Below are 13,943 nucleotides of genomic sequence, written 5' to 3'. Positions count from 1 at the left end.
TCTGTGAGTCTGTTTCTGTTTTATATATAGATTCATTTGTATTATCTTTAGATTCCACATATAAGTGATACCATATAGTATTTGTCTTTCTCTGACTTTCACTAAGTATAATATTCTCTAGGTCCAATCATATTGCTGCAAATGGCATTATTTCACTCTTTTTTATGGCTGAGTAATATTCCATTGCATATATATACACCACATCTTCTTAAGCCAATTGTCTGATGATGGGCACTTGGGTTGTTTCCATGTCTTGGCTATTGTAAATAGTGCTGCTCTCTCACTTTAGTCTTAAAAATAAAATTTCTAAATAATATACCCAGCATTCAAGCATAAAAAGAAACGAGATGAGTAAGAATCAATAGAAACAACAGACAATAGGAAGAGACATACAAACTACCAAGCTTTGTGGGGTGTGGGGCTGAATGATAAAAAATACTCAATAAATTCAAAAGACATTGTCAAAAGAAAGCAGACAAAGAACAGAACAGGTAGAGAAATTAGAAATCAAATCAGTTATATAATTTCCATTACTTTACAAGTGATCTTTCTTTGCTCTCTTGCTCTCTATAGGATTTTTACCTCTGATTCAGTATCATGTGTAGTTTCATCATGATTTAGCAAAATGTGGATTTCTTGTTTATTTTCAATTGCACTTTGATTCAATTGTGCTTTCTAAATCTAAGGAGTCACATCTTTCATGAAATATGAGAAACTCTCATCTTCTATCTCTTTGAATATTGTCTCTCTTTTCCTATTCTCTCTCATTTTCTTCTACTGGAAATCTGATGAGGATTATGTTAGACTTGATTTGTCTTTCAATCTCTTCTATCTCTGATCACACTGTCTCTCTGTGCTACGCTCTAGGTAATTTCTTCAGATATCATCTTGGATTTCAGATATTGCATCTATTCTGGTCTAACCCACCCACCATTTCTAAAAGTTGTATGTAGCTCTTCTTAAAAAATCAACCTGGGCTTCCCTGGTGGTGCAGTGGTTGAGAATCCGCCCGCCAATGCAGTGGATACGGATTCGAGCCCTGGTCTGGGAAGATCCCACATGCCGCGGAGCAACTAGGCCCGTGAGCCACAACTACTGAGCCTGTGCGTCTGGAGCCTGTGCCCCGCAACAAGAGAGGCCGCGACAGTGAAAGGCCTGTGCATCGCGATGAAGAGTGGCCCCCGCTTGCCGCAACTGGAGAAAGCCCTCGCACAGAGACGAAGACCCAACACAGTCAAATAAATAAATAAATAAATATTACATTTAAAAAAAAAAAAAAAACCACTTTATTAAAAAAAAAAAAAATCAACCTGATCTCTTTTGATGGTATTTTTGTTCTGTGCTCATGTTTTTATTCTCTTCTGTGTTTCTTTTAACTTGGTGGTTCAATATTTATCTTTATAATCCCCTTATCTGAAGATCTTGGGATTCTAAGTCTACTGTTTATAATTTCTGCTGACTCAACTCATGATTACTTGTTTCTCCAAGTCTTTTGTAATTATGGTTTATGAGCTTACAGCAGAACTTGCTCTTTGAGATTTCTAGGAGGCCTAGATGAGAGTGTATCCCTTCAGGGAGGACCTGTGTTTGCTTTCGCTAGGAACCATAACGCACAATGGGACAATTTTAAATAAATTTCACAACTTAGAAATTGCCAGACCACAGAGATAAAACAAATTAGAATAACAAACCTGGGGCTTCCCTGGTGGCGCAGTGGTTGAGAATCTGCCTGCCAATGCAGGGGACATGGGTTAGAGCCCTGGTCTGGGAGGATCCCGCATGCCGCGGAGCAACTGGGCCCGTGAGCCACAACTACTGAGCCTGCACGTCTGGAGCCTGTGCTCCGCAACAAGAGAGGCCGCGATAGTGAGAGGCCCGCGCACCGCGATGAAGAGTGGGCCCCGTTCGCCACAGCTGGAGAAAGCCCTCGCGCAGAAACGAAGACCCAACACAGCCAAAAATAAATAAATAAATAAATAAGTAAGTAAGTAAAATTAAAAAAAAAAAAAAAAAGAATAACAAACCTGAGTGAAGGTGGGCCTGTGGTTAAGAATTCTTGGAAACTTGGCAACTATAGAACAAAGCAGAGACCAGCTAAAGGTTCCTGAATAGACTGCATCGCAAAAGATGCTGGTTAATCCATATGCAATAACAGGGCAGACATTTGGGTAAGAGGCATTTAGGGTCACTTTTTTCTTGGTGGCAGCAGTCCCCTTCCCATTCTCACTTGCATCCACAGAGCAAAGGAAAAGAGGCATGGGGTCAACACCAATCAGTCACAGCTCCCAGTTATGCTTCACCCACCACTCTTCCTTCCCATTTATGAGAAGTAGTGTGTCTCACTGGGCTGAGTAAGAGTGGAGTCACCAGTTGAACATTTGTTGGCAGGCTCATAGAACATGGGAAACCACAAAGAATAAATAGGGCCTCCTCGTGTAGCTAATTTCAGGAAGTTCCAGAGAGTTAAAATGGCATTTAGTTTTGCTAACATAAACTAAATGTTAAGTGGAGCAAATATATTATATTCTATTACTTTGTCATTTAGGCCAGGGCTATAAATTAGACATACAAATATTAATACTCTAAACATATGGGTTTACCAAAATAAAAGTCATTTAATTATTCAAGAAATTAACTATCACTAAAATGTACTTTAGAAAATTACACAAAAATCTAGCCAAGGACTTATTTCCTAAAACCAACAATTTTCACTTTTCTTAAATATTTGTGTAATTTAAATGCCAAGAATAAACTTACCATGCTTAATTCTCTTAAGCAGTTTTATAAAAATCTAATTTGAATTATAAAAGTATTCTTCATTTGTTCTAATTATGTTATTGAGCTATACAGTGAGTAGCAAGCATTTTATTTTAGGTATAAGAGTTTCCATCACTTGCATCTCCTTCTCCTCACTAGATTACACCTTGACCAAATTAGATTAGAAACTCCTTGAGAGTAGGAACACTGTGTCATTGACACTAAATAATACAAAATTAATAATAACTATCTGGGACTTCCCTGGTAGCACCATGGCTAAGAATCTGCCTGCCAATGCAAGGGACATGGGTTCGATCCTGGTCCGGGAAGATCCCACATGCCACGGAGCAACTAAGCCCATGCACCACAACTACTGAGCCTGCGCTCTAGAGCCTGTGAGCCACAACTACTGAGCCTGCGTGCCACAACTACTGAAGCCCGTGCGCCCAGAGTCCATGCTCCACAGCAAAAGAAGCCAACGCAGTGAGAAGCTTATGCACCACAACTAGAGAAAGCTTGCAAGCAGCAATGAAGACCCAACACAGCCAAAAATAAATAAATGTTTAAAATAACTATTTTATACTACTAAGTGTTAATGTGCACTTGGTCAATCAGAACAGAAAGTTGAGCTTCCTAAATTCCCAGGACTTAGTCAAGTTAAAGTATTAAATAAAAGAGAAAGGCTGTGATCCAAGCCCAACCACATACAATAACAGTGCTCAAATGCTAATGGTTGCGTCATTCTGAGAAGGGACTCACACAAAGGCTCTACCTCCTTACCAGTGGTCCTTGAAAATTCTCCTCACGATTCTGACTACAGCTACGGGCAAAAGATAAAATACAGGCAAGTACCAGATTCAGGAGAACTGACCAGGACAGATACTGGACAACTGACATTGTGAGCACACAGCCTCCTTCCCGTCACCACTGGAAGCCCCCAGCCAGGTCATCTTATGACTGTCTTCCCATCTTTCTAAAACAAGATGTGGTGGAAAACAGATGCTCTCAAGTCTAACATGGGCTTTCCAGAGAGATGGGCTTGGGTTTGAATCTCACTTTCACCTGATTAGGATGGTGGTGAAGGGGTGGTAGCAGTGCCATTTAAAAAATTCATATGTGTGTGTGTGTGTGTGTGTGTGTGTGTGTGTGTGTGTGTATGTATTATATTCTCTATATTATTTACTTTTTAAGAATAAAACATTGCAAACACGCATAAAACACTACCCCAGCTGTATTTCTTTCCCTTTCCTCCCTTCCTAGAAGTGACCATTTTCCTGATGTTAGTAAATATCCCTTCTACTTCTTTTTATATTTCTACCACTTATGTCTGAACCCCTAAACAACACAAATGTGTTACAAAATTCAGATAAATGGTTATTGTGCTCTATGTATTCTTTTATAACATTGTTTTTACGAGATTTATCCACATTGAAACATGTAGACTTGAGGCATTCATTTTAACTGCTATATAATATTCTAATGTATGACCAGATAACTATTTTTCCATTGCCCTACTAATAACTAGGTTGCTTCCAATTTTTTGGTATCACAAAGCCCACAGCTCTCTTCTTGACTGCACAACTGATGCCAGGAACCACAGTAATCCTTTATATGTACCATCTCATTTGGTCCTCACACCACCACTATGGGGTAGGTAATGCAATTCCCATTTTACAGGTAAAGAAACTGAGGTGTACAAAAGTTCATAACTTGACCCAAGTGACACAACTGAATGAGGGAATCAGAACTCAAGCTCAAGTGTCTCATTAACTCCAAAACTGTGCTTTCAGACATGCCCCTATGTGCTTTGCTGGATGATCTCGGTTAATGAACCTGAGTGTCAGTTTTTCTCATCTATAAAATAGAAGCAGTAACCATCTCTGAGGATAGTTGAAAGAACAGAGATAACACAGATGAAAAATGCAGCACAGTTAGACACTGGTTTCCCTTTCTGCCATTTTCTTTCCACTCATATGATCCTCTTGAGTTTTCATCTTCTGCTTCCCCCACATAGAGACTAGTTTACAGAGGAACAGACCTCACCTCTCAAGCCTCAGCACTTCCCTCTTCCCACCTTGGCTACTCTTCTTTCCTCAACTCTTAGATTTGGACGTCTGCTCCTTTCTACCAAAACATTTCCCTTTCTTTTTAAAAAAAAAAATGTTTCCTTTTCATCCCTAAAATCAATCTAACATTTGCATAAATACCTTCACCTGGGCAGATACAATCCAGAATGTTTTTCAAAGGTAAGGGAGATGAAAGATTTTTCAGAATACTGTACTATAGGAGCAAAATTGCATAATGTTTGCAATTTACAAAATTCATTGTTTTTACAACCTCACTTCAGATACTGAATAAACGTGTGATACATTTAAATAATAATCAAAACACTTGTTTCCATTCCAGAGATGTGTACATTTGATCTGCCCATGCCGAGAGGAGGAAAGATATGAAATAATTGAGCCTATCTGTTATGGATTGAACTGTCCCCCAAAAAATATATGTTGAAGACCTCAGTGCCTCAGAATATGACCTTACTTAGAAATAGGGTTATTGTAGATGTAATTAGTTAAGATGAGGTCATACTAGAATAGGGTAGGCCCCTAATCCAATTTGACTATATTCTTATTAAAAGAATGCCACATGAAGAGAAATGTACACAGGGAGAATACTATGTAAACATAAAGGCAGAGATAAAAGACAACACATCTCCAAGCCAAGTAACACCAAAGACTGCCAACAAACCACCAGAAGCTAGGAGAGAGACACTGAACAGATTCTCCCTCACAGGCCCACTGACATTTTGATCTTGGACTTCTAGCCTCCAGAACTGTGAGACAAATTTATGCCATTTAAGCCACCCAGTTTGCGGTACTTTGTTTCGGCGGCCATAGTAAACTAATACACTGTCTAAATCACCAATTATGTAATTCAGATTCTACAGGTATGGTCTTTAAGAGCCATATGAAAATCACGTTAACCCCAAATATCTCTAAGCAAATAAATTCTGACTCAGATGTGTTTAGAGTTATGAGCTAGACCTTTTTACATGATACTTAAAACTAGCTATGCCTGAGGTGGATGATAGCCCCTTCCTGTCACCCAGCCTGGCTTCCTTACTAAGTCACATGACTTTCTCTGATCAACTTCTATCTATTCTAATTCCACTAGGGGTTTGACAAGAATGCAAGATGTCGCCACACCATTTCTTCCACTGTTAAGTACAATGTTTTCATACCTGAACAAGCAATTATTCCACTAAAAGAGAAGAAATGATTTCTCAGGACCAATTCTGTGGCACTAAAACAAGGAATCACATGAAAGAAAACTGCTTCTAAGGTTCTTTTAAAATCAAGAAGTTTTTCTTAGAAAAATAAACTTCCCTTATATAGGTTTGCCTTTATTTTCAAAGCCTAGTGAGAACCCTAAGATTTTCAAATGGATTCATTTGTTCATAATTTCTTAATCATCTGTTATATTCAAAGTACTATGAGCTGCCAGTGTATTCTATGTGTGTGTTTGGGGTGGAGTAGTAAGAAACAGGACATAATTGAGAGGAGATAACTTTCTATAGCAGGAGGAAGGAGAAGAAGGAGGACTTCTCAAGGGAGGAGTCTGGGTTAGGACTTTAATGAGTCATTCTTTTCATTATCCATTCAATAAGTACTTACCAGACTAGACTACAAAGCCACAGTAATCAAAACAGTATGATATTGGCACAGAAAGCAGATACATAGATCCATGGAACAGAATAGAGAGCCCATGGTCAATTAATGCACGTATGGTCAATTAATCTATGACAAAGAAGGCAAGAAGGTACAGTGGACAAAAGACAGTTTCCTCAGTAAGTGGTGCTGGGAAAACTGAACAGTTATATGTAAATCAATGAAATTAGAACATTCCTCACACCATACGCAAAAATAAACTCAAAATGGACTAAAGACATAAATGAAAGGCCTGAAACCATAAAAATCCTAAAAGAGGACATAGGCAGAACACTCTTCGACATAAATTGTAGCAATATTGTTTTGGCTCTGTCTCCTAAGGCAAAAGAAATAAAAGCAAAAATAAACAAATGGTGCCTAATTAAACCTAAAAGCTTTTGCACAGCAAAGGAAACCATCAACAAAATGAGAAGACAACCTACTGAATGGGAGAAAATATTTGCAAATGATATGACCAATAAGGAGCTAATATCCAAAATATAAAAACAGCTCAGGGTTTCCCTGGTGGTGCAGTGGTTGAGAGTCTGCCTGCCAATGCAGGGGACATGGGTTGGGGCCCTGGTCTGGGAGGATCCCACATGCCGCGGAGCAACTGGGGCCGTGAGCCACAATTGCTGAGCCTGCGCGTCTGGAGCCTGTGCTCCACAGCAAGAGAGGCCGCGATAATGAGAGGCCCGCGCACCGCGATGAAGAGTGGCCCCCACTTGCCGCAACTAGAGAAAGCCCTCGCACAGAAACGAAGACCCAACACAGCCATAAATAAATTAATTAATTAATTAAAAACAGCTCATACAGCTCAATATCAAAAAAAAAAAACAACCGGATTCCAAAATGGGCAGAAGACCTGAACAGACATTTTTCCAAAGAAGATATACAGATGGCCAACAGGCGCATGAAAAGATGCACAACATCGCTCATCACCAGAGAAACGCAAATCATTGCGTTTGATAGAAGGGGATATTGATATTGCGGTGATACAAGGGGATATCACCTCACACCTGTCAAAATCGCTATCATCAAAAGGTCTACAAATAACAATTGTTGGAGAGGATATGGAAAAAGGGAACCCTAACACACTGTTGGCGAGACCGTAAATTGGTAAAGAGCATGGAGGTTTCTCAAAAAACTAAAAATAGAACTACCATATGATCCAGCGACTCTCCTGCTGGGTATATATCTGAAGAAAACAAAAACACTAATTCAAAAAGATACATACACCCCAATGTTCATTGCAGCATTATTTACAATAGCCAAGATATGGAAGCAACCTAAATGTCCATCAATAGATGAACTGATAAAGAAGATGTGGTATATTTATACAATGGAATATTATCCAGCCATAAAAAAGAATGAAATTCTGCCATTTGCAAGAATGTGGATGGACCTAGAGAGTATTATGCTTGTGAAATAAGTCAGAAGGAGAAAGACAAATATTCTACTCTATCACTTATATGTGAAATTTAAAAAATAAAACAAGCAAATTTATGTAACAAAACAGAAATAGACTCCATAGACATTGAGAACAAACTAGTGGTTACCAAGGGGGAGAGGGAAAGGTGGAGGGGCAAGATAGGGGTATGAGATTAAGAGATAGAAACTATTATGTATAGAATAAATAAACAAGGATATTTTGTATAAACAGGGAATTATAGCCATTATTTTGTAATAACTTTAAATTGAATATAATCTAAAAAAATATTCAATCACTATGTTTTACAATATTATATAAGTTTCAGGTATACAACACAGTGATAATGTTGTGAATCAACTATACAACTATACCTCAATTTAAAAAAAGAAATACTGATATATGCTACAACATGAATGAACCTTGAAGATATTATGCTAAGTGGTAGGATAGTCACAAAAATACAAACCTTGTATTATTCCACTTATATGAGGTACCTAGAATAGTCAACTTCATAGAGACAGAAAGTAATATGGTGTTTGCCAGAGTTTAGGAAAAAGGAGTAATGAGAAGTTATTCATGAATATGTACTGAGTTTCAGTTTTGCAAGATGAAAAGAGCTCTGAAGATGGACTGTGGTGATGGTTGCAAAATACTAATGTATTTAATACACTTAAAATGTACTTAATGAATGTACTGTACTTAATGACATGTACACATAAAAATGATTAAGATAAATTTTACATTACATGTATTTGACATTAATAATACATATTTTGTTTAAAAAGTGCAAATGTAGAAAAATGAGCACGGGGAAAAATACTTATCAAATGCTTGTTATAAATGAAACACACAGTTGAGTGAGACAGGCAGATATTAAACAAACACTGATAAACAAATATCAATCATAATAAGTCCTATACACTATCCAAGAATAATACGAAGAACATAATTTAGATTAGGAGGTCAGAGAAAACCTCTCTGAAGAACTAACACTTTAAGGTAAAACCTAAAGAACAAAGCAGTTAGCTGTGTAAAAACTGACGAGCAAGAAAAGAATATTCTAGGTAGAGAGACGAGTAAATGCAGAGACCACGAGAAGAGAAAAAGCTCTGGGATGCTCAGGAACTAAAGGAAGGCCAGAGTGAACAGACGACAATGAATGCATGAATGCACAGGAGAGTCAGACAGAACAGCCATGTTTAAGAATTTTAATTTTATTTGAAGCACAATGGAAAGCCAATGAAGAGTTTAAGGCAGGGGAGTGACATGATTCAGCTTTTATTTTCAAAAAAGAGATCCGTTAGGAGGATACTGCAGCAGTCCAAGTGGGACTGACTGCAGTCAAGATGGCAAGACATGCACAGTCTCTGGATATATTTTAGAGGTAAAAGCAATAGGACTTAGTATTAGATTGGATGTGGTTGTCAAAAGGAAATGTCCAGAGTAACTCCCAGGTTTCTGGCCCAAGCAACACATTAGGTGGAGGGGACAGGGAACCAGGAGGAGGAATAGGGTTGAATACATTTAAGTTTGAGATGCCTGTGATACACATATGTGTTTAGGAGCCTGAGTTGAATATATAAGCCTGGAGAATAGAGGAGAGTAAGGACCAAAGATACAAATTTGAGAATCACTGACATTTTGATATTTATGGTCATGCGCATAGGTAAGTTCATTGGAGAGAAGAGAAGGGGAGGAAAGGATAAGGGAAGGAAGAAAGCTGAGCTCCTAAGGTTCAGGCCTCAGGAACTCCAACATTTAAAAGATACAGAGAAGATGAACAGTGAGCAAAGGAAACTTTGAAAAAGCAGCCAGCAGGTTAGGAGGGAGACAAAAATGAGCAGTTTCCACTTTAGAAAAAGGGAACAGACTGTACAAAGGTCCAGAAATAAATCACACCTTAGTGCTGTGAGAACTGTAAATAGTAGGGAGCAAAACATAATCAGATATACATTTTTTAAAAAAAATCATCTTTGGGTAATGCAGATAGAAACAGAGAAGGGCAATACCGGAGGCATGGAGATGCTTAGTTTCCTTAATAAAAAGTCTTTCATGAAAAGGCTTTCATCTGAGTGCCTTTCATAAAAAGTGATTTTACAAAAAGGCAAGATGATATAATACTACTTCTTGCAGAGAGACGTTTTCATCATTGATCAAAATAGTTCATCCACTAGAAGGGGAGGAACTGATTTCTCAGGTTCCCTTTGTGGTTAATAATCTGCTGTCCTATAAGTGTGTGTGCACACCTGCACACGCATGTACACACACACACACACACACACAGAGCTGCATTTCCAAGAAATCACTATCTCACTGAAGGAAATGTCTTATTTCCAATTTGTTCTGCATATTCATGTCAAACATTTCCTGAGGCAGAGACACAGTAGTGGATGTGTGGATCTGGAGCTACGGGAGATAATGGAGACAAAGTCATCAGCACATGAGTTACAGGAGAAGCCATGGTCACAGATAAGATCCTAAGTAGTGTTGAAAGTAAGAAGATGCCCCAGGAAAGAACCACGGGTAACATCAACACTTAAGGTGCAGGTAGAAGAAGAGGTACTCATGGAGAAAACTCAGAAGTTACCTTTGCTTAATATTTCAAAATATAGGGTAAGTTACTGAATCTTGAATACTCTTCTAAGATGACCAAATCTGCCTTGGAAATTAATATTTTGCCTAAAATACCATTTTAGATAGTCATCCCACACTTTTCAAAGTTTTCTGCCCCTCCCCCCTCCCAACCAGTCACTATTTACAAGCAGAATTTGCATTTTGGGGCTTGTAGACAAAACCAATAAAGTACCTATGGTATATGTATAAAAGATTGACAAGACCATATCAACTAAAAGAAGCAGAAGAAATTCAAAGATGGAATCTTGAAAAAAATGAATTCAATATAATTTAATTTTAAAAGGTCTTAGGACTAATGGCTTGCCAACACGGCATTCAGTTATAAGAAGCCAGAGACCTACACTGAAGAATCTTCTTGCCTAAAATTACAGAACTGATAAAACGTATGGGGCACAACACATAAGAAAGCATAACCTATTTATAAAAGCCAATGTGGTTTCAGTAGAGTAACATCTGACCTCAATAACCCAAGTGAATTCTTTGAAGCAGTAAGTATAGGGTAAAAGCCATTTAGACTTTCTAGAAAGTCACTAGAAAAATTTGCACCAAAGAGGCCATTTTATAGAATAAAAAGTAGTGGGAATGGAAAATCCTCTGAAACTTGAAACACTTGTTCCTGAATTTATGAACTGTGTGATTGCCCTGGAAGCTAAAATAGGCTAAAAATATAAAAAAGATCCTAAAGGATTTAAGAGGATTCATGGATGACTGACAAATAATGGGCTCTTGAAGAACTTTGGGAGATCCACCTTATATCTTGCTAAGCTCCCTTGTCACCAATTATTTGTTGTATGATCTCACTATAGACGAAAACTAGGCCCTAAACTAACCTTTGGCTGCCTATGTCAGAGACAGAATATTAGCCTGCATGCATGGCACCTAATGTTAGTACTAAAACGACAACAACAATAAATATATAGCTGAACTACTGACTAATCAGCTGAAGATTTTCTCTAGGTATTTGTTTGGAAGACATGGCAAGTGCAATTAAGATATAACTGGAATTCTTTGGAAGTCAATTTTTTTTTTTTAAACACATTTTTATTTATTAATATTTACTTATTTATTTTTGGCTGTGTTGGGTCTTAGTTGCAGTGCACGGGCTTCTCTCCAGTTGTGGCGCATGGGCTCTGTAGTTGTGGCGTGCAGGCTCTCTAATTGTGGCACACGAGTTCAGCCCCACGGCATGTGGGATCTCAGTTCCCTGACCAGGGATCGAACCCTCATCCCCTGCACTGGAAGGCAGATTCTTAACCACTGGACCACCAGGGAAGTCCCTGAATTCAATTTTAATGGATTAGGAAGCTTAAAGTTTTAAAACTATGACTTAAAATAAAAATGGCGAAGGAAGAAGTTTTTGTGTGCCTGTTTTCAGCTATATATGTTTTAGGCTGGTCTAAAGTTCATACTTGAAAGCACTGGAGTTCAATGCATGGAGTACCTTCTCTCAGCCTTTCTGGGAAAGGAGGGTCCCAAAGAGTACATGATCAGCCCCTAAAGAGCATACAACATGGTCTACTGAATTTATCTCAAATTAATCCTGTTTATACAAAACAAATTTAACAACAGAAATAAAAAATTTAATTTGCATGAAAAAGTCTGCTAGCAAGTCTGTTTCTGTTGAATATCTCAACCAACCAAATAAAATAATAAGTATAATGTGGATGCTTTAGATGCCTTGCTATCAGCCAGAAGGCAACACCCCTTATATTGCTGTCCGCAGACTATCTACAGAAAGCCATCTTGTCTGCTTTTGCTCCATGAGGTATCTTTATCTCGTTTGAATACTGAACCAAAGTAGACACTTCCATTTTCAGAATTCCTTCTTTACCTAGTCAGTCTCCCCTGTCCGTAGGTCTTTATGGTCAAGAAAAGAAATCGTAATGACCCACTAAAAGCTGAAGTGATTTAGTAACCAATCATCATCAGAACAGTATCTTAAAGCTTAGGACTAACGGTAACGGCATCCGCTATCCTTTGCCAAAGATGGCTGTTTACTAAGCACAGCATAAGATGCAGCCGTTAGTGAGGCTGCTGTGCAGTTTAAGAGACGATGCACGTAAAGCCCCTAGCACAGTGCTTGCTACATGATAAAGAGCTCAGAACTGGCAGTGAAGATTACTGCCTCATTCTATTCCTTACAGCAGCCCTGTGAGGAGGTACTGTACCACTGCAAAGGTGAGAACACGGTGGGCTAGGGGGTGGTGAGCTGCAGCCTTAGTGGGACTGACTCAGTTGACAGAGCCCACTAACAGCACCAGCACTACACTCTCTCTGGTCCGTCCATATGGGAAGCTGTTCAAGATGGATTCAATGCTGATTTTAAATCTAGGCTCTACCAGCTGTGAAACATTAAGCAAGTTATTGAAGCTCTCTGAATCTGTTTACTCATCTCAAGGACCCACCCTCAGAGGATGATTCTGAATATTAAATACTGGTACACAGTAAAAGCACAATAAATATTAGCATTCATTCATTCAGTCCGTCAGTCAACATTATTTGGACTCCTACTACGTGACAGGCATAGGTCACAGCTCCCAAATCTATCTGCATGTCAGAATCATCTGGGAGCTTTTAAAAATTCCAACTCCCAGGCCACGCTGGAGGCCACTGAAATCACAATATCTGGGGGTTGGATACAGGCGTTAAGTATTTCGAAGCTTCCCAGGTGATTCCAACGTGTAGACAAGCTTGGAAATGACTGTGTTTTAGGCACCAGACTCACCTACCTTCCCTGAAAGCACACCTAGTTTACTCATCCTACCTTCTTAAACATCTCACATCTAAGCCCTCTTTCAGATTCCTACTGTTACTTCTTTAGCTCAGGTCCTCAGAACCTCTCCGTGAACTTGCTAACTTGTTCCCCATCCATGGCCACTTTGTCTGCTCCCACGCACAAGCCAGCTCTGATCCGATCATTCCCATGTACAGAATCACTGGATTAACCTCCTCTGGCTACCAGCTCCTCAGCCCAGCCTTCAAAGCCCTCAACAAAAGGCAGTGCCCCATCTCCCCAGCCTCCCTCTCCCTACACCCTTATGCTACTGATGACCCAAACTTACTGGTTAACTCACTTTCTCCGGGCAGACCCCATGTCTTCCAACTGAAAGCAGACTCGTTCTCAGGGATAAGAAAAAAAATCTTCCCGATAATAGTCTATTGCCAGATACAAAATAAAATCTTCCCTGATTGAAAACAGTGTTCAGATTAAACACACAAAAGACAATTCCTTTTACCTTAGTTTAAGGAGTGGCTGGGTCACCCACTTCTTTAACTTCCGTCTCCCAAATGAAGTTTTAGTATGGTCTAAAACCCAAAATAAACTTCCTTTGGTTTTCATATCAGTCTAAAAAAGACCAGAAAACAAGGTTTATTAGCTAGATGATTGTATTTGTACCAAAACTGCTAGCTGTTCA

At 38.9% G+C, this 13,943-nt stretch overlaps 1 protein-coding gene across 4 annotated transcripts in view; it reads right to left on the bottom strand.

The window, feature by feature from the left end:
* The window catches only part of MSH3 (mutS homolog 3), a 182,525-nt gene that overhangs the window by 102,245 nt on the left and 66,337 nt on the right, over positions 1 to 13,943 (bottom strand). For all 4 annotated transcript variants that reach the window (XM_059916664.1, XM_059916665.1, XM_059916666.1 and 1 more), the window contains exon 12: positions 13,764 to 13,873. In XM_059916664.1, the coding sequence (XP_059772647.1) occupies positions 13,764 to 13,873 (110 nt within the window). The remainder of the gene's footprint in view (positions 1 to 13,763; positions 13,874 to 13,943) is intronic.

This window comes from Balaenoptera ricei, chromosome 3 (genome assembly GCF_028023285.1).
Source record: "Balaenoptera ricei isolate mBalRic1 chromosome 3, mBalRic1.hap2, whole genome shotgun sequence".
In the NCBI taxonomy this organism is placed as follows: Eukaryota; Metazoa; Chordata; class Mammalia; order Artiodactyla; family Balaenopteridae; genus Balaenoptera; species Balaenoptera ricei.
Note: the sequence above shows the minus strand (reverse complement) of the source record. Positions and strands in the feature narration are given on the sequence as shown.